Source organism: Caretta caretta, chromosome 8, assembly GCF_965140235.1.
Source record: "Caretta caretta isolate rCarCar2 chromosome 8, rCarCar1.hap1, whole genome shotgun sequence".
NCBI classification, from domain to species: Eukaryota; Metazoa; Chordata; order Testudines; family Cheloniidae; genus Caretta; species Caretta caretta.
In genome coordinates, this window is record NC_134213.1 from 75,512,664 (window position 1) to 75,533,557 (window position 20,894).

The 20,894-nt window shown below is 48.5% G+C and overlaps 1 protein-coding gene across 4 annotated transcripts; it reads left to right on the forward strand.

Moving 5' to 3' along the window:
* Positions 1 to 4,012: 4,012 nt before the first annotated feature.
* On the forward strand, positions 4,013 to 20,121 carry GFI1 (growth factor independent 1 transcriptional repressor). Of its 4 annotated transcripts, none has more exons than XM_075131634.1 (7): positions 4,013 to 4,101; positions 7,862 to 8,102; positions 8,802 to 9,008; positions 14,488 to 14,903; positions 14,994 to 15,131; positions 16,988 to 17,153; positions 18,721 to 20,121. In XM_075131634.1, exons 2-7 carry the CDS (start codon positions 7,988 to 7,990, stop codon positions 18,897 to 18,899), a joined length of 1,221 nt encoding a protein of 406 aa, XP_074987735.1. In that variant the 5' UTR covers positions 4,013 to 4,101; positions 7,862 to 7,987; the 3' UTR covers positions 18,900 to 20,121. The 4 variants fall into 4 exon arrangements, with proteins under 4 accessions (XP_074987735.1, XP_048718080.1, XP_074987737.1 ...); XM_048862123.2 differs by lacking the exon at positions 4,013 to 4,101 and adding an exon at positions 4,306 to 4,389; XM_075131636.1 differs by lacking the exon at positions 4,013 to 4,101 and adding an exon at positions 4,686 to 5,125.
* The last annotated feature ends 773 nt before the right edge of the window (positions 20,122 to 20,894 follow it).

Consider the following 20,894-nt stretch of genomic DNA (forward strand, 5'->3'; position numbering starts at 1 on the left):
CTGTTGGACCAGGTTGCCCAACACTGGCACTTATTTACAGTTTATGCTCTCCTTGCCTTCAATGGGAGTTATGTGCCCAGAAAGTCTTCCAGTTTGGCCCCTCTGTGCATCATTCCCTCCCGACCTACTGCCTCACTGAGTGAAATGATGGGGCAGAGGCAGCTTCTTAGTGTTTCACTACAGTAGCACTGTTAATGCAATTCATCATCATCAACCCTATAGGATCCACAGTAGGCGTGAAGCTGCAGGCTTCACCTTCCAATGGGGCCACTGTTCAGGAAGTCAATGCTATTATTATTATTATTATTTCTAAATCCAAGGTATTTCTGGTCTTTCTGCAATGTGTTTTCCCAGAAACACATCATAATTCTGTCAGCCTCGGGGGGGGGCCCTCAGGCTAAAATCCCCACACTGCCAGCAAGACCCTGTGGAGGTTCTGCCCCTTGTATACTCATACCTGTGCAAAGTGGGTGCAAAACATTAACAAATCAGAATGGTAGCATCTCACACTCATCTTGCACAGGTGTAAACAGCTGCACAAGATGCAAGGCAGCGGGAATGGTGCCTAGAATATCTTGAGCTATTGTAATCCAATTTAAATCCTGAGCAACAATTGGAAGCAAATCAACAATACAATCAGACAGTTACAGTGCATTTTTTTCTGGATAAAGTAATTTAGTAAATCTATTTTCACATACTATTTCTTCTACTAGATTGGGAAGACAGCACTAATAAGGCAACTTGCGGTGTATGTGTATAGTATAGCAAGAAACGTCCATCTCATACAGGACAGAGTCAGAGGTCTATTTATACACCTGGTCAAATATTCATTTGACTAATAGTGAGCATACCTGGCCACTTTTGTCAGATGTCCTCCTACCCATTCGGGGATAACACCAGAGTGTTTCAGAAAATGCAATTGCTGGGCATGCAACGAATGAAGGGTTTTGAATCCATAATGCTGTCACACCTGGATGGTGTTATAAATGCAGCCATTTTCCCCTTGGCTTTTCAAAAGTATTGAAGTACGTGCACATTCTTGAAGGCTAGAATAGCTTTACAAGTAATGTTGATTTAAACTGTGCAGAGCCCAGACCGTGCTGTGGTCTTGTGTGGCTTTTAACTATTGGTTTATAAACACGGACACAGACTTTTTGGTACCCAGTTTAATGCTGTGCAGTAGTAGTAGTACAATAATAACATTTCCACCTGGAGAGCACCTTTTGCTCCAAGGATCTCAAAGCTCTTTACAAAGGGAATTATTGTACAGCTAGGAAAACAGAGGCACCGAAGTTAAGGTTCAGCTTTTTAAAGGTATTTAGGCAGTGCTGCGCTCAATGCAATACCTAACTGATTGAGCAGAACTAATTCTCATTCTCAAAAGAGATTTAGGCATCTTAAGAGCCAAATTCTCATTAACAGTCAATGGGATTTAGGCTCCGAAGGGCCTACATTATTTCTGAAAATGATAGCGTATGTCCGCAGTTGGAGCTGGGTGTGTAATTCTCAGCTCCAGTAGACTTACCAGCACTAGCTCTTAGTGGGCTAGCACACTAAAAATAGTAGCATTGCTGTGGTGGCCCAGGTTGGCAAGGGCTCGTCATGCCTGGAGCCCGCGAGGAAGTACTCAGCGTGGCTGCCATTTGTTGCTGTCTGCACTACTGTGGCTACACTACTGGTTTTAGTGCACTAATTTGATGAGAGCTATCTCAAGTGAGCTGGGAAACACACCGGTAGCTCCAAGTGTAGATGTAGCCTTAGGCTTCTGAATCAGTTAGGTATTGCAATGCTGAGTGCAGCAATGCCTAAATACCTTTAAAAATCTGGGCCTAAGTGGCCTGGTGAAAGTCAGAAATGATGAGTCCGCAGCACATTCTTGGAATTATGGTCTCCTGACCCTGTGTTTTATAATTACTAATAATCACACTGGCTTGGTTATTTCCTCTTGATTGGTTTCAACACTTACTTATAAAATTGGCACTGTGCATGGTCTTCATTGTAATTTAGTCTACAAAGGTTGAGCAAGTGAAAAGAAGCCCTGATAACATATCAGTACATGGATGCACTATAGAAAACAGCTGTTCTTAGCACCCTGGAACTTTCCAGCAGCAGTGAAAGGGTTAAGGACAATGCATTGGCCTTAAGCTTGAATTTCCATTATGTCACAATCTCAGCATCATTGAAAAGGATGGGCATCTTCATTTGTTTGATATTTTTGTCTTTAGTTCTTTGGAGATTGTTAATGATAACACTTTGCACACACTGTAGTTCAGCTTTCATCCCCGGGCTCTCCAAGCACATCACAACCATGAACTCAACCTCACTACACACCTTGTCACCTATACAGATCATTCATGAGTGTAGAAAAGAACCTGTTTAACAACTGGTGTAGGTGCACAGGGCAGTGCATCCCCATGCTTTTGGGTGTGAGAAGGGGGGATGAGAGGCCAGGTCCCAGCAGGTGGGGCCCCAGAGTATTGTGAGAGGGAGGTTTAGGTTGGATGTTAGGAGAAACTTTTTCACTAGGAGGGTGGTGAAGCCCTGGAATGGGTTATCTAGGGAGGTGGCGGAATCTCCTTCCTTAGAGGTTTTCAAGGTCAGGCTTGACAAAGCCCTGGCTGGGATGATTTAGTTGGGGATTGGTCCTGCTTTGAGCAGGGGGTTGGACTAGATGACCTCCTGAGGTCCCTTCCATCCCTGATGTTCTATGACTCACTGAAGGTCATAGGACTATTGACTTCCTTGGGTTTTTAGATCAGTCCCTGTGGAAGCTCATGAGAGCTCCTGTCTTCCTCCATCTTCAGCAGCTCTCCCAATTCTCCAGCTGTTTCTGAAGCAGTTCTTCAAAACACTAGTGTCCACTCTGTAATGTGGCCAATGTTTGCACAGTCTTGACTGTTTCAGCGAGAACCCTGTCCCCTGAGCAGCAGCAGTCAGGGACCGGGGTGCCCTCAAGTCTCTGTGCAGGCTGGAGATCTGAGCTCTCCACCCGCAGCAACCCAGCCGTTCCCCTCCAGGGTGTGCATTTACTCTGCCTAGCGTGCACCTCAAAAGAAATAGTGTACCTCAGGAGGGCCAGACCAGCTCCCGGGATCTTCGAATCCCGGATTTAGGGCGCTGGGATGTGTCAGAATTCAAGATTAGCTCAGAATGAGAATGGTGTCAACCAGTTGTCCCGTCTCTTTTATAATGAGAGGAACCAAAAGCCCAGATCCGAGCACCCGCACACTTTGGGGAGCGGGGCAGCCAGTGGTTTGAGCCCCTGTCTAATTTTAAAGGACGTTTTTTCATGCACGAGGTGAGTAAAGAGCGGCTAAATTGGATAATAACGGTGCACTCGCCGAGCTGTTCTCTCCCTCCGCCCCTTCCCCACTAGCTCTGGTGACTTCAGGTCTGCACGCTGCGTGCAGCAAGCGCCTTTCTCACAGATCCTTTCTAATTTAGCAAACTGACCACCGGAAATTAGGTAAGGGAGGCAGCTCTAAGGCAGTCGTTTCCCGACTGTGTTTCTTGCCTGCGGTGTTTGAATCACTCTGTAGCTACAATAACCTCAGTGCAAAGGAGCGGGAGAGAGAATCTCGCCTACCTCTTCCATATTTAACCATTACCTAAATCCAAAGGGAAATGAGCAAACCTCTAGGTTTGGGTGTCATGGTATTTTCAGCGCTGCTGGGTGTATTTATCCCAAAAGAGTTTCCACAACAAGTTAATTCTAGGCTAGGGAAGGTCTCCTTTGTACAATGCTCTGCCTTAAACCCCATCCACAATACAATCCCCGTCTAGACTGCCCCGAGGGGGTTGTTCAGGCCTCCTAGGACTGGAGAGGGGTGGGGGGCTGAGTGGAGTGGTTTGAATGCCCCTGAAAGATTTGTGTCATCTCCTCCGAGCACAGTCCCCAACCCCCGGCCCCCCCCCTTTTTTTTTGAGTCAATCTGTGTTTTGAATCTGTGACCTGTTCTCGTTGCGGAAGTTGAAGAGGATCCAAGAATAGTTCAGCTCGCTGTGTGTAATTTCTAGAGCAGAACCCCGAGTGAAATGAAACGCCCTATTGCAGGATGACACTTGCATGTCACCCCGGCGAGCCCTGCCAGGCTGAATACGGTAAGACCTTTTCGTTTAAGGAAAAGAGAGAGAGAGAGAAAGAGAGAGAGAGAAAAAAAAACCCGGCGTTCATTTGATAGGCTTTTAAAAGCATTTTTTGTTGCAGAAGCTCCTAACGCTCAGGAAGTGGAATTTGTGGTTTTGGGGGCTGAGCTCTGAAGGAGTTGAGAAAAAAAAAGGGGGGGGGGAAACTCAAACACCAGCTCTCCTTAAGGGAGCCTAAATTTAAAGTCACCTAAACTAGCAGCCGGTGCGGCACAAAGGTGTCTGCAGCCACGCTTCCAAATGGTAAGCTGCTTTCCTTTTCTTGCCTTGCTTCCCTGTCCGGCTGGGGGAGATGGCCTGTCCCCCTTGGCCCGCGGGTCTCGCTGAGAGCGAAGGACAAACCTACCAGCGCTGCTCTTTGCTCAGCCCCTGTGCGAGCAGCTCCCCTGGGAGACGGCCCTGCCCCAAGCCCCGAAGGGGAGGGGAAGTTAGACACACGTCTCCCCGGGGCAGAGCGAGGGCAGATCCGCCCGGGTTCCTCTCCAGCAGCCGTCTGGAGCGCGGGGCGCGTTGCGGAGCGCCCCGGCCACGGCAGGGAAGCGAAATTGGCTGTGCCCGGCCTTCCTGCGAAGGGCTGAGATGCCCCGCTGTGCGGGTGGAGCAGCTCGCTGCCTCCCTCCCTCTCTTTATGCAGTGAGGAGAACAGCTAATAACAGCCCGGCGACGGGGAGCGGGGAGAGACGATGAAACGAAAGCACGTGGCGAATAATAACCATTAATCGCCCAGAGATAAAACCGAGGCCGAAATGTAGCAGGCTGCTGGAAAGCCAGGCCTGCGCCCTCGCCGCATCACTGACTGACCCCGGGACAGGGTCGGAATCTCACACCCCTGTGTCCGAAAAGCCTGAGCGCCGGTATCACTGGGCAATGTGGGTCTCGCTTTGATTTCCCGGGCCCGGAGGGACGAGAACAGCTCTGCTCTTCTTTAAACGCTCCCCGAGTTCCTGCCAAAGCTTACGGGTGGGTCGGATAATGCCAGGTGGGTTTGGGAAATCATGTTCCCACATTTACTGGCTGGGATTATCTGCGATCTCAGAAAGTTTGGCCTTGGTTTTCAGCAGGGAGCGCAGATTTAAGCAGCAGCCAGAACTGAGATAAGGAAACCGATTTGTCTTGTTCAGAGAAAGCAGCGAGTTACTCTAACAAACTGGAATAAGGCAAGGAAGTAACTTTCCTTTCCAACGGTGTGTGGAAGTAGTGCGTGGAAAGATAAGCCGGGCAGTGTGGACAGCCCCGCGCTCGCACACGTGTTGGAGCGCACGCAAGGAGCGATGCTGGGGGGTGCTACCCATCGCACAGACGTGCCCAAACTTTTGGAGGGAAAAAAACAGAAGTTGAGATTTTTGAAGTGTTTGAAATATTTTGAGGCCCCTGTGCTGCGGTGTTAGTGAATCAATAGAGGGCAGACTCCTGTGGCTCATGATAAAGATGTCAACAAATTTATCAAGCCACTTTGATTTTTACCCCCTTCCTTTCACAGTTAACCGTGCCTCCTTCTCAAGGATGAATTAAGGAACAGGTGGAACAGATGAGAAACTCTCCCACCAGTTCCTAGCAAACAGAACGATCTGAAAATACTGTAGCGAAGAGAACAACTGCTTTTCGGGCGATCCTGTAAAGAGAACCTCTATTTTAATGTACAGGGGATTAACAATGATCCCACCGAATAACATTTACGATGTTTGTTTCCATCTTTTCGATGGCAAAAGAACGAACGAGGCGGAATAAATATTAAAACAGCGGGGTGAGCAATGAAAGGCAATCGATTGATTGCTGGTATTGTAAAGTACAGAGCTGCCCGCTGAAAAAATGTCTATATAGCAATTGTTGGTTCCCCTCTGGGCCCGGCCCTACCAGGGTAAATGAAATCAGATGGGACCTCTTTTAGCTGTTCATAACAAACTGAAGCCATTAGAGGAAAAACAAACCCAGCTAAAATTCAATGACAAGATCCAGGATCTTCCTTTCTTTCCTCATAGAAAGCGCAGGCTGGCTCCTGACCCCACGGCTGGAGAGCCGGCGTTGGTGGAGAACAAACCCGCATTAGAGCTCAGACATGGGGTATTTCTCTCTTGCAAAGTGCCGAGTACAGCCCAGCTCAGAGGCTGTATGTGACGGAGCTGATCTGAATTGCACACCCGTCTGTTCCTTAAACCCCCGATTACGGAGACCCCAAAGGAAACCTGTCAACAGCTTTTCTCCCCCCTTCTCTTTTCGATCCAAGTGTGTGGAGAGATCTCGGGTTTTCATGTTACCGTTAAAATGTTTTTACAATTTCGTATTTTTTTAAGTTTATTCAACAGCGAATATTTGACATAGGACCGGACTATACCCTGACTCTCCAAAATGGATAACTCTCAGATTCTGGATTTAGTTTGTTGATTTAATTATACTCCCCCCCTCCCCAAAGAAAATTACTCCCATTTCCATTGATGTGGCTGAAAACCCTTTAGCGGACAGTCTCTGGGGCAGAAATACAGCGTCATTCAGACTTGTCCGGAGTACATGCAATGGTTACATCGTTTTAGGAAGTGTGGTGTTGTTGTCCCCGAGGAGGCTAAGCTTCGCTGCTGGTTTTAAGCTCCTGGATCTAATGCAACTATGAAGAGACTGTCCACACAGAATCAAGTGTCTGGCAGGGATTGTTAACCGAGTAGGGGGAGGGGTAAATGAACACTGGTGATCTCACTAAATTATCCAGAGATCAGACAGCAGGTTGAAGGCTGCTGCTCCCCTTACTTTCCAGCAGCAGCAGACAGCAGGCGCGTTGCTGGCATTTCTTTCCTGGTGTGCTTGAATAAACTTTCCAGGACGCCCCTTGTACTGAAGCTCAGCAGAACAGAGCAAGACACCACTATTTTCTGTTTGCACTTTACCTCCCACAAAATCAATCTGATACAAGCTATTGCTCGAGAGTCTCTTAAAGGGAAGAGCCTGAAAATAACCCATATTGTTCCTGCGCGCAATTGCTGCCGCTTTTACAATTTTTACAGCCATGCAAATTATCAAAACATTACAATACTGTAACTCAGACATCTCAGGGAAGTTTGATTAGAAATCAGTTTCTCCAGCTATTTGTTATTAGCAGTTTCGGGGGGGGGGGGAATGAGAGCACGTGGCCTTTCGGTCTCTTGGTGGGATTGTGTGAGTGACGAATTTGCTCAATTCAAGCTCGGTAAATTGGCACACGGAATGACCCGCCTCGTTTGCACTGCCTGGGTAGACTGCTCCTGTGTGAGCTCTCCAAGGTGAGGACGGTGTAAAAGGCGACTCGCGTGTTATTTCTCCCCGTCTGCGGGATGCCTGTTGCTCAACAAACGGCAAGCAGCACCTCTCGCACCAGTTCGCCCTCCTGATGAAAGATAAGAGGGGGGGCTGCGTAACGCCCGCGTTTGAGTAACAACAGGGTGAACGAGCAGTGTCCCTCCTTCGCAGCGCTGCGGCCTTGATGGCCCAGCCGGCTGGGACACCTAAGAAACGGGGACACACCCCCCCCGCCCTCCTCCCCCAGCCGATAGCCCCGTTTGTGGCTGATGCGCCTGGAGATGCTGCGTCGTTTTGAAGCCACCTGTCTGAATGCCACCTGGTGAACGGAGCCCGGCCGCCTTGTACGCATGCTCCTCCCCTGCCCCGTCCCCTCGCCCCTCCCCGCCCTGTCCCGAGTCCCAGTCCCCCAGGAGATCCCTAACCAATGGCTTGTCAAACCTCTCTGCAGAGCACATCCAAGGCTGGGGATTTAAGGCGATTCACGGGTGGCAGCTGCTCGTGATTTGGGGTGTCCGGGACGCGGACACAGTGGCGGAGAGTGACAGGCGCCTCGCCTCGCAGGAGCAGCCTCACCATGCCGAGGTCTTTCCTGGTGAAGAGCAAGAAGGCGCACAGCTACCACCAGCCCCGCTCTCCGGGCGAGGACTACAGCCTGCGCCTGGAGAACGTGCTGGCTCAAATCTGCGCAGGTAGGGCGGGCACCGGCAATCGGGGGCGGCGGCGCGACGGGCGCAGCTCAGGGCACGCCTGGGAGCGGTACCGATGGCGGTGGGGGATCGGAGCCTGACCTGCGCCAAGGGGGGCAACCACAGAGCCCTGGGAGGGCGGGCTGGGGGCTCGGGGGAGCTCGCGGGGCAAAGGCAGGCGGCCCCGGCGTGGATTGTGTGTGTGTGCGGTGGGGGGGGGGGGGGCTGGTGCGTGTAGCAATGGGGCACTGGGGGAGGCGGGGGGAGGCGATGCGGCCCAAGGGCCAGGGGATCCCAGCGACCAGGTCTCTGCCCCGTGCCTGCCCCTTGCCAGGTGCCCGCCCATTACTGGGGGAGTTCAGCGCCTGGCAAGCGGCAGCCAGAGCTGCGGTCCAGCCCCCTGCTGTCCCGAGGACCCCCCTGCCCTCGGCTAGTGTTTGAATGGGGACCCCCGGGCAGCCGGCCCGAGCCCAGCCCCCGGAAAGCAGCGGGCCGGGGCTGAGCTGGGGAAGCGGCGGGGACAGAGGGAGACGCTGCCCGGCTGCTGGGGCAGGGGCGCTGCTGGGGCCCCGGGCGAGGCTGCCGGGCTGCCCGCGGCGGGACGCTGCCCTAGCAGGGAGGCGGGAGGGGGGGCGGTCTCAGGGATCCTGCTCTCCCCACCTGCCCCGGGGTAAGGGCCCTTCTCGCCTCTGTCCCCCGCAGACAATAAGATCCCGGGAGAGACGGGTCTGTGCAGCTCCGGCCTCCTGGACCCGGAGCCCCCCCGGGGCCGCTCCTCCCCGGAATCCCACCTGAGCGAGGCCATCGACGGCGCTTCCGACTCGGCTCCCAGCTGCGAGGGCAGCGTCTGCGACAGAGCGTCGGAGTTCGAGGACTTCTGGAGACCCCCGTCCCCGTCCGTCTCGCCAGGTAGGGCCCGGAGCCGGGACCCAGCACCGCCTGCGGACCGGGGTCTCTGACGGGGAGGGGGCGCGGGCCGCGGCTGGCAGCCCAGGGGAAGGGTCTGTCTCCCTCTCCAGCCTCTTCTCGGGGAGCAAGCCGTCGGGGTCAGGCCCAGCCTGCGGAAATCGGCTGGGCTGGGGCGTGCTTAGCTGTTTTGGGATGAGGGGGCTTCCTGGCTACAAACCGCCCTGCCAGGTCCACTCCTGATCGGCGCTGACCAGCACGAATGCAAACGCAGCAGCTGTCGATTGGTTTACCAAAGTTCGTGTACCTATTAGGAAGAAAACCTCCACTGTGTGTTACACCGAATCCCGACACCCCCTGTACATTGCTTTGGGTTAGAAATGAGCTTCCCTGTGCATGTTACTCCGGTTTTAAACCTGCGTCCAGAGAGGTATTTTTAGTTCACGGAGTGCAACATTCCTGTTGGCTTCATACAGAGCAGGATCCAGCTCGGATTGAGCATGGGCACGAAAGAATAGAAAAGAATAATTTGACTGAAGAGCCTTGAAATATTGAAGAATGCAAATCACAGAAGTATGACATTGGTTTTGTTGGTGTCTAAATATAATAGGCTGCTACAGTGTTTGAAGGTCTCTGAGGAGTTTGCTTATCGGGCTGCGCTAGGGGATACGTGCTATGAAAGCTAGTAAATGTAGATACAAGGCTATTTATACACCTATAGTAAACATAAGTGTGTGTGTGTGTGTTCGCATTATCTGTTAGACACTTTCCTAACCTCCATTCAAGTTATTTCTTGTTTCTTGTCTAAAAAAGGATTTTTTTCTTTTCTAAAAATGCATTCCTGAAAAACAGATGAAAATAATGACGGTCAGATTTAAACACCCAAATCCAGGAAGCTCACACTTATAGCTACAGCTCTGTCTCTAGCTCCTGGGTTGTGCCTTTGATGTGGCCGGAGCAGTGGGAGAAGATGCAGACCTGACTTTGGCTTGAATACTATCTCATTTAAAAATACAATCGTGTCGTTTTATAACAAAAATAACAAAGCTTTTTATTGCCTCCGTTAAAGCTGAAAAAAGACCAAGTGTGCGCGTCCATAAACTCGGCACAAAAAGCAACAATTTCTGTCGCGGGGAAGGAAAAAAATGGTCTCAGCTTTACAAGATCAACAAACCCCCACAGACAAACAAAAACCTCTTCCTGGTTTTCATTCCTACTTTGTCCCTGTCTCTGCATAGCCACGTCTGTATCTAATAGGGTAGCAGCTCCACATTTTAAAAGCCCCCAGGGTTTGATTCCACGCAAATAAAATTGTACACACGACAAAATGTGGGGATGCAATTTGATCTAGTTTGCTTAGCTTTCTGTGTTATAATTAATAATAACAATATAATTAACACTCCCTCCCTCCCCCTCCACACTAATAGCTTCTGGAGAGGGAACTGTAGATCGCGCCCCTACCGCAGCGTGTACACGTATTGTTGTAGCCGTTTTGGTCCCAGGGCCAGATATGAGAGGCACAAGGTGGGTGAGGTAGAATCTTCTATTGAACCCACTTCTGCTGGTGACAGAGACCAGCTGTCCGGCTTACACAGACCTGAAGAAGAGCTCTGTGTGCGCTCGAAAGCTTGTCTCTTTCCCAACAAAAGATGGTCCAGTAAAACCTATTACCTCACCCGTCTCGTGTCTGTAAACGTGGACACAGATCACTGAAGAGACAGTCTTTGCTAGATCTGCGCCTAGGTTTTCTTCATGATTATTTTCCCCCTCCTAAAATTCACTTGCCTAAAGCGCTTCATTTACTGTGAGTGCGTCGAGGAAGGTGCGTTCTGATCGAGTGTCTTAACAGCACGAGACAAACTTGTCTAGGTGAAACTGATTACGCGATGGGGGCATCAATACTGGAGGGATCTGTCCCCGTTAAATTCTTAACGAACATATCCCAGGAGTGCAGTGGGGATTGCAGGTGTCCCTGGCATCCACTGATCCCACCCGGCAGGCGTGTCCCCTAATAATGCTGCTGAAATCGTTGCACTGAATGGTCCACCCAGATTGGCATCACTACAGGTACGAACTATCTGGCAAGCCTGAAAGCAGTTCCTCCCACCAATTCTTTCCCCTCAGTCCTCCCCCCGCCCATTCCCTCGCCAACTTCTCCGTCCCAGAAATTTGTAAGACGAATGAAGGTCTAATTAGGTCGCGGGAATGTATTGATACAATATTTGATTTTTCACGGAGGGATTTATTCTTCTGTGGAAAGATCATTGCTGTGCTTGACAAGTAAGAAAAGAGAGAAACAGCTTTTCTGAATTAAATTCATACAGGGCAGAGGCAGTGAGAGTGTGTATATAGTCACAAAAGCTATAGAATACATGATGTATGTGCCTATAGGGGAACAGAATACGATTCATGTTCGTATTCCGTGTGACCTGCAAAACGACTGTATGTATTCCCATTTCATTAGTGCGTACAATTAAATCTGAATATTGTATTTATGCCATAGTCATTTGCGTAGAGTAGATTTATTTATAGTATTACTAATAACATTTATCAATACCATAAATCTACCGTATTTATGCAAATTACTGCGGCATATAAATACATTAATACCTATAAGCTCCCGTTATATGTATGTATGTAATAACACCTGGCCATACATATTCATAGTCTATAACCGATTCGTTTAAATCATATTAATATACACTAATAAATATATAGTGGCTATTGTATTTGCGTGATACCTTTCCCCAGGTATAAGACTCTAGGAAGGCAGAGAGATAGGGGTGTGTGTGTATCATTGTGTACGTACGGTGCTGCCTATTCATTTACTAGTTCAGTCATTTAGGGCTAAAGTCCCACTAGCCCTTATGGGGGATGGGCTCTTCCCCTCCCTTGCATGAACTGTGCAAAGCCCGGGCAAAATTGCAGCACCTGTGCGCGCCTAAACGGGAGCGGGGATGGAGGGAAGGCGGGACATGATTCTGCCCCGGCCCTGGCGGGGCGTGGGGGAGCGCGCAGTTTGCACTGCCCTTGGCGCTGGGAAGCGTGCTGGGGCGGAGCAGCTTTGTCACCCCGCCCCACCTCCGGGCGGTGCCTCTGTGGCTCCCTCCAGCCCTTAGCGGGGGTGCGCGCGGTGTGTGGGGGCGCTCTCCGCTATGTATCTCTGTGGGTGGGACTCTCCAGGACTGGGCGTCACTACCCAATGTTACCACATCCCTGTTGCCTACTCCCAGGGTTCAAAATCATGTCAGCCCCTCCCCCACCCCCCACAATAAAGAGACAGGCTTAAAAATAAGGCCCTGGGGGTATTTTGATTTGCCTTTCAGTGCTGGGGCATTGAGGGGGGGTCATATTTTCAAGCTTTCTACCCCAACCAGGAGTGCCTGAAAATTACTTTAATAACAGAAAGAAAGCTGAAATTCTGATGAAATCACATCCTTCCGGAAGCTGGAGCTTTAAGAGAACCAGCAAATACTCTTGAGAGTGGTGATCAAATTGCAGTAGTTGACAACACTGTGACACTGGTTGTGAAGAACGGAGAGAGTTGACATGCTGCTGACCACAGCTTTGCAGTCAGTGCAGAGCAGGACAAACCGTGTTCACCATCGGGTCAGCATTCCAGCCCCACTTCGTAGGAGTGAGTGTGTGTGATATGGGTGGGTATTCCCACACAAAAATCTTCCTTATTTTGATGTGAGGTTTCTAGACTGCATATCCCCCCCAACATAAAGTGCACGAAGCAAGGAAATAAGCAGCCAAGTCATTCAGTGCTCCATCTCCACTCATCGGGCTGCCTCTGGAAGCCAGGAATTGACTGGGAATGTGAGGAGCCAGGGGAGTAACTGTGGCTGTACAAGTGGGAGTTTGCTGGAAGAGGTGTTTGGCTGAAGGAGAGGTGGGTTGTTCAGGCAAGTGTGGTGTGATGAAGCCCAATGGCTTTATGTGGAGGCATCAGCATGTGAAGAGTGAATTAAATACTCCCTGCTGTTGCCTCTTCTTCCTAGTCCATAGTGTAGCTATGCTATGGAGAGCCCTTGTTACACAGATGCCTCAGTACATAGACACTCGACTTCCCCTGTGCTGCTGGCTGGTGTGATGGGGAGCCAAGGCAGTAGTTAGTACTCAGGGAGCCCTTCAAGGTCCGCTGTGTCAGGGCCGAGACAGCTGGGTTTCATCTCTCTCATGTCTCATGTCCTAGGTCTGAGCTACATGCCACAAGCCTATTTCTCCCAGGCTCCTGGCACATCTTTGCTAACACCCGTTTCCTCAAAAGTCCCACTTGACCAGCCACGTCCTCCAAACCCAGCTCTCCCTGCTCAATCCTCATGGGCCTCCAGAGCTCAAGCTCTTTCCCAGAGCCCATTTCTATATCCCTGCTGCCCATCTCCCTCACCGGGGTATGAATAGAACTGCTGGCTCAAGTTAAAGCTGGCTGGAAATTTTCGCAAAGTACAAAACTCAGAGCATCTGGAACTTTTTTGTTTTAGTTTTATTAGTAAAAACAGAAGTAAGTGATGGATCTGAGCCTCCAACAGTCTGTTGTGATGCAATTCATGTAGGTTATGATCAGGAAGGGCAATCACTCTCTTTTGTGTCTTTAATTTTAAATGTGGCTTATGCTCATGGTTTTCATATTTGTCAGGGCTGGAGTTTGCAAAGTTCAGAGTTTGTGGGGCCCATGCTTGCTTCACTAGAGGAACCCAGAGAAATGTGAGCATTACACATCTCCATTTCAGCAAGAGACCATTTTAAAATGTTTCCTCTGCAAAAGTGAGGAACATTACAGAGACAATTCAACTGTCCTCTAAAGACTTATGGTGCCAAATCTGGAGACTAATTCAGACATTAAATTGGGAAACAGAAGGATTTCTGTTCTGCCAGAAGTGCAAAATGCATCACACCTTTAACTAGGGAGCTGCTACTGGCATGTCCATAATGGTATATGTAGGAGAATATGAAAAGTGTTATATAAGAGCTAGGCTCATTATTTATTTATTATGTGTGCTTTACATTACTGCCTAGTCATTTAGGCCAACATTTTCAAATGTAGCCATTAATTTTAGGTGCCCAGTCTGAGACACATATTGGGTATGTTTTTCATTGGTGCTGAGTACCCAAAACTCCAGTCAAAGTCAATGGGAGATGCAGATGAGCAACACTTGTGCAAATCAAGCCAGAGGTTCCAAGTTGGCCACCCAAAAACTGAGACAACCCAAATGAGTGGCCATTTTTGAAAAGCTGGCTTTGGCAGCATGTGCAGAGTGTAGGAATGACTGCATTAAGCCTATAGTGTGCTATGCAGGGTAACAACCCTCTCCCGCCCCTTGTGAGAGGTTAGAGGCAGCCCTCATGTGAGTGAGTGTACAGCACTGATAGGTTTCTGGCTTTGGACCCTATGTTGGGCTTCTGAGGTGCTGCTTTGTGCCCAGTGGGTGGTGGCTATGAACCCCACTAATCGCTCCCTCTCCTTGTGTTTCCACAGCGTCTGAGCGTTCTGTCTGCCCCTCCCTGGATGAGGCGCCCCCATTCTCAGTGCCCTTCAAGCCATATGCATGGAGCACCCTGGGCAGCTCTGAGCTGAGGCATCTGGTGCAGAACTACAGGCCCTGCCCAACCCTAGAGCGTAGCTCAGCCCTGGGACTCTTCTGTGAGCAGAGCTCGGAGTCTGCTCTCTTCGGTGCAGACTGTGGCTCAGCCCTGAGACTTTATGGTGACTTCAGCTCCCCTAGGCCGGGACTCTTCGAGCGGCCATCAGCAGCAACACCAGGCCTCTATGCAGAGGCCCAGCCTGGGCTGCAGCAGGAGAAAGGCCCAGGTGGGATCAAGGTGGAGTCAGAGCTTCTGTGCCGCCCACTGCTGATCAGCACTGGCTCCTACAAGTGCATCAAGTGCAGCAAGGTAGGAACCGACCACCCCCACTCTGGTCCTACCTGAGCCCCTGCCTCCCCATTCTAGCCTGCCTGACCCCTGTGTGCTCTCTTCCCTCAGGTCTTCTCCACCCCACATGGCCTGGAGGTGCATGTACGCCGCTCGCACAGCGGCACCAGACCCTTCGCCTGTGACATGTGTGGCAAGACCTTCGGCCATGCGGTCAGCCTGGAGCAGCACAAGACTGTTCACTCCCAAGTAAGAGCCAGGGCGGGCACATGGGTGGGGGCATGAAGTGCTAAGGCAGGTAGCCTGGGCCATGGGTACAGAGCCAAAGAGGCAACTGAATGGTGGTAGATGGACACTTGAGGTGAGGGGAGGGAGCTGGTGGGCACTTAGGGTGAGCGGGCCATGGTGCAGGAAGGCACCCAGGATGAGGGGGTCAGAGAGGCATAGTGGCTCTCAGAGGAAGTAGAGTGCTGATGGGGGCACAGTGGCAGGTGGGCACTTGAATGAGGAGAACATGGTGACAGGTGGGCATCCTGGATCCAGGAACTATAAACACTGAGAATGAAATTAACAAAATATAATACATACCAAACTTCCTCCATATTTCCCAGGCCCCATGTTTGTCTGTAATGAGCTATGGGCACCTATGGTACTTTACAAATAAAACAACCGTTCATGTCATGGATTTGTGTCTTACTCTGACACAAAGTTAGGATCTTGCAGCAGGATGGTGGACTTTTGTAGCCATTAAAGAAACTCATTGTCTTCACCCTACTAGCTCGCCCCCAAAAGGAGTGAATCTGCCCTCCTTTTTAGTTACTCTGTGTGTGTGTGTGTGTGCGTGTGCAGGGAGCACCTGAATACCCAGTCTTGTGTACAGAACAGACTTCACCCATCTCAATGTGATCTGAGTCACACACAAGAAGAATATGGTTGTTAACTTTGGTAGGAGGATTTGTAACTTTTTCCACCTGCTGATACTGTACAATATTTTCCCTTCACCCACTCACTTGGCCTGGCAAATCTTCCCTCCCAAAGTCAGCTTCAGGAGGATAGAGTTACAGAGAGACTTGTTTGTTGTTTTATCTGCAAGTGAATGAGGGTGCAAGTGCATGGCATCTGAGGAAGGGAAATATCGCCAGTTAAACAGTGGAAAAAAGAGCAATGCCGTGTATTAAAACCCTGAGGAGGAAGCATTTGGGGGCAAGCACAACAAGCAAATGCTGCCTGCCAAATATAGACTTAAAGCAGACATGTCTGAAAAGCATAACGTGGCCTTGGAGGAGGAGCATGAGTGCTGGGAGAAGAGAGGAGTATGTGGTACGGGAAGAAGCATTGAAGGAAGAGAGGATTTTGCAATGGGGTGTCTAGAGAGGGAGCATAGGGGAAACAAGGAGAGGAGAGCGTGATGGGCTGTCTAAGGGTCTGACAGGAAGATAAGTGAAGGGAAAGGTAGTGGTGGTTCCAGTATATGTATTTTGATTTATAAAAATATTAACAGTCAATAAGGCTCTTATCTTAAAGCCCTAGGCACCTTTGACCTGAATGTTGATGAAAAATAAAACTAGCAGCAAACAATAACTTCCCAACAGAATTCAACCCAGTCCAAAAGTTCCCCTCAATGCCTCACTCTCCCACAGTCCTCAGCACTGTTAAGATGTCAGGTGGGGTCCTGTACCTTGCAATGTCATTAACCAAGTGCCCCACTGGGCTGTATTGTGGCCATCAGGCTGCTCAGCAAAGGCTTATGACTTCTCCATTGGAGCCCCCTCGAATGTGCACATGTGTAGTGCAAAGTCTGGGGCACCAAAGTAGCTAGTCTCACATAGTCCCTTCGTCTGAAAGAGCCATTCCATTAAATCACTAGGTCTGAGTGGTGCATAGAATTGGGAGGAAGGTGAATTTATCTGACTGTGAATCAGGGATGTGTTTTACCAAGTGAGGCAGTAATGCCAAGGTTAGTGCCTCCACTGGGCCTAGTGGGTATCGGGGAGGAGGATGTGGTTGCTGGGATGGGGGTATTTGTTAATGCACTGGCAGGCTGACTGCATGGCTATGATCTCGGGAGAGGCATAACGGAGTGTGTGTCTTTCCTCTCTTTGCAGGAACGCAGCTTTGATTGTAAGATCTGTGGCAAGAGCTTTAAGAGATCTTCCACTCTGTCTACCCACCTGCTCATCCACTCGGACACCCGGCCCTACCCCTGTCAGTACTGTGGGAAACGGTTCCACCAGAAATCTGACATGAAGAAACACACTTTCATTCACACAGGTCAGCCCTGCAGCAGCTGGCATTCAGCCCCTATCCATTAGAATAGATTCTGGAGAGGAGATTCTCCCCTCCCACCAATCCATTCATCTTCAGCTAGACCAGTACATGCAGCTCCCTCTGCCGGGCCCTTGCCCCACCGGGGTAGCTCACACTGTGGAAACCCAAGTGGAGCAATAGTGCAAAGAAGGGAAATTTGAGCTTGGTTTCATGAACAGCTTCTGTTTAATAACTGAAATCCTCACTGTACAATCAGTGTTGCTTTAATAGGATCCTCCCTGTGGTTATTCAGAAGGGCTTCTCTGTAAGATGATTTGTACAGCAATATATTCATATGGCCTTGATTTAGAGCTGTGGCCCTTGGAAAATGACAGGTGAATCTGACTGCTGCATCTCCATCTGCATAGCCTGCCACTTTACAATAGCAGCAGCAGAAGCCTCCTCCTCTAGATTAAACACTAAACTCAAGGACCCAGGGTCCAACTCTCAGTCTAAATATTTACTCAGAGATTATCTATCTATTGGGCTTCCACCCGGACTTTCCAATCAAATGGTTGCAGTCTGGCATATAATGGGAGGAGAGGTGCATAGTTCTCAAGTTTCATTGTTGGTGATAATGAATATGGAAATTAATACACTGCAGATACTCAAGGAAACCATTTTTCAAAGAATGTTGTTGAAAAAGGCAGCAGGTTTTCTCAGGGATCTTTGAAAATAAAGCTTCCCTTTCAAACTGCTAGCATCATGGATTTAAATCATAGAAAATGATAGTGATCTGAATATACATATATAAATTCAATGCTGTTTGTCAAAGTATTTGACTTTCAAAGAGGTCACAAGTGGTTGTGAAAAACAAACAAATATTATTATTATAAAAAGAAAAGGAGTACTTGTGGCACCTTAGAGACTAACCAATTTATTTGAGCATGAGCTTTCGTGAGCCACAAGTACTCCTTTTCTTTTTGTGAATACAGACTAACACGGCTGTTCCTCTGAAACCTGTCATTATTATTATAAAGTTATCTCACTTACACTAGTGTAACTTCAGAGTAAACCCATTGGCTGACTTAGAATTTGTCTTAAGTTGAGCACCTAAACTTTAGTGGCTACATTTGAAAAATTTGGTTCAGCTGAACCATTTAAATAGTAAACTGGGATGGGGGAAGAGAAGAAGGAAGACAATCAGTTTTTTTAAATTGGACTTTATTGTCCAAATCTTTGGCCAGATTCTAAATCAGCTAATGGATCTACTCTGGAGTTACACTGGCATAAGTGAGACCAGAATCTGGTAACATACATTACTGAAATGAGACGTAGGTTAAAGTCCTGTCCCCACTGAAATCAAAGGGAGTTTTGCCATTAACTTAAATGGGGTAAGGTTTCACCCATAGTATTGTCCCAGGGAGAGTGACCCCGCTCAATGGTCACTTGGAGATGACAGTATTGCAGCGTAGTAATCTCTTCAAAGCATGGGGCACATTGACTATGGCTAGTTTGTTCTGGATCTGCTCGGATGCTATGCTGATTGTCTGATATGGGGCCTGCCCTCTTTATCCCCTTCTCCTTGTAGGTGAGAAGCCCCACAAGTGTCAGGTGTGTGGGAAAGCCTTCAGCCAGAGCTCCAACCTCATCACCCATAGTCGTAAGCACACCGGCTTCAAGCCCTTTGGCTGTGATCTGTGTGGCAAAGGCTTCCAGAGGAAGGTGGATTTAAGGAGACATCGGGAGACACAACATGGTCTGAAATGAGACCCAGCTGCGATACAGAAAGCACCTACAACACTATGTGAAGAGACTCCCTTGCTTCCCTGATGGCCCTGAATCATGCCATTTAGCACAGACCCTGGCATTACTTTTTGGGGAAGGATCTCAGGGAGGATAGGACAGGACACAGCTTTGAAAGTTCAACCAGAAGGACTCTGAAAGTGGATCTGAAAGGCTGGCTTTCTCTCTCTCAACACTGGAAAATAAGTGTTTCCATCTGAAACCTGAAGCTCCAAGTGTGGATAAGCTAGAAAATATCGGTGAGCTGGAAAGTCCTTCACCCATGGCAAAGATGAATTCCTTCATCTTTTTATTTTTGAAATTAACTTGCAGGGAAATAGAGTTTACATGATAAACACACTGAGCTGTTAGGTAATGTTATGAAAAGTGCTTACTTTTGTTGAGTTTAACTGTTAACTAGCTTTATTGATCATTCTCTGTCAGGAGGGCTTGTAGTGGAGGAGCTGGACTGGATATCTTGCTGCTTTTAGCACCAAGGAATCAGCTTGGGCTTGGTTCTGATCTCACTTACACTGGTGTAAATGGGGACTTACACTGCTGTAAAACTAGCGTGAGAAGAGGGTCAGGCCCTTGTCTCCTGTCCTTCCATCCCTCTCTGTTTGTCTGTATAGACAAGGCCTGTGTGTGTGTGTGTGTGTGTGTGTGTGTGTTAAGAGTGTGTGTGTTAGGGGTTGCTCGTCTGAAAAGGTTGGTATTTTGCTCTACATCAGTTGGGAAAGGAGAAGCCTATGAAGGACTCAACAGGAAAAGTCAAAGCACAAAGTAATGCCTTATAACTAGGAACTCGTGAGAATAACATTGCCCCTGACTGAAAAGGACAGGACCAAATAGCAGACACAGGCTTTCTGTCCAGAATGACCATCGGCACCAGCACTCTGGGTTTGATTATAAATAACTGGGAAGTAGCTAACAAGTTATTGATAGACTTGTTTGTGTATTAGGATTTTTTATTTTTATTTTTATTTTTACCTGCTACCATGCCGAGGGTGGGCAGGAATAATTATGAACGTGTAATTGATTGAATTTGCCTTAAATGACCCTGTGTGTACCTCAGTGGAAAAATATGCTGTTTTTACTTTGTTGGCAGGATTGTAAATGTCTTTATTTAGATTTTATGGAGTGTCTTATGTTTATTGGTACATATTTATTGGAATAACGTTTTAAATTAATAAAGCATTGAGGAGCCTCTGAAGTTATTTTCATTGAAGTACAGAAGTTCAACAGAGTTAGGAAATTTTACTCTTTATTATTATGCAACATTGTATAAGAACATAAGAATGGCCATACTGGGTCAGACCAAAGGTCCATCTAGCCCAGTATCCTGTCCTCTGACAGTGGCCAATGCCAGGTGCCCCAGAGGGAATGAACAGAACAGGTAATCATCAAGTGATACATAGATATTGCGATAGGCAGGCATGGCACTTTACATGTGGGGCAGATTTCAAAAGTACCCTAATAATTTAGGAACCTAAGAGACAGGGGCTTATGAGCATATGTCTCATTGAAAGTCAATGGGACGTAAGCACTAAGACCTATATCCTCAAAAGGTATTTAGGCACCCAACTCCCATTGAAATCAAAAGAGATTAATGTTCTTGCCACTGTGACTGCAGCAATGCCTGAGTACCTTTAAAAATCTGCACATAAGTTACAGATTCACGTTTGAAAATTTTACCCATGAGCCTTTTCTCACAGAGGTGTCAATTGAAGGCCCTCTCCTGAAGCACTTACATATGTAAATGCATCCGATGAAGTGAGCTGTAGCTCATGAAAGCCTATGCTCAAATAAATTGTTAGTCTCTAAGGTGCCACAAGTACTCCTTTTCTTTTTGTGGATACAGACTAACACGGCTGCTACTCTGAAACCGTACATATGTGAGTAAATTTACATACAAGTAGGCATATTGAACTCAATCAGTGGGACTACTCAAATGCATCGAATTACGTGTATGAGTGCTTT

Coding starts and splice junctions, on each gene's coding strand:
- GFI1 (XM_075131634.1), top strand. CDS start 7,988: ATGCCGAGGTCTTTCCTGGTGAAGAGCAAGAAGGCGCACAGCTACCAC. Junction 9,009..14,487: donor GTCCCCGTCCGTCTCGCCAG/GTAGGGCCCGGA, acceptor GTGTTTCCACAG/CGTCTGAGCGTTCTGTCTGC. Junction 14,904..14,993: donor AGTGCATCAAGTGCAGCAAG/GTAGGAACCGAC, acceptor CTCTTCCCTCAG/GTCTTCTCCACCCCACATGG.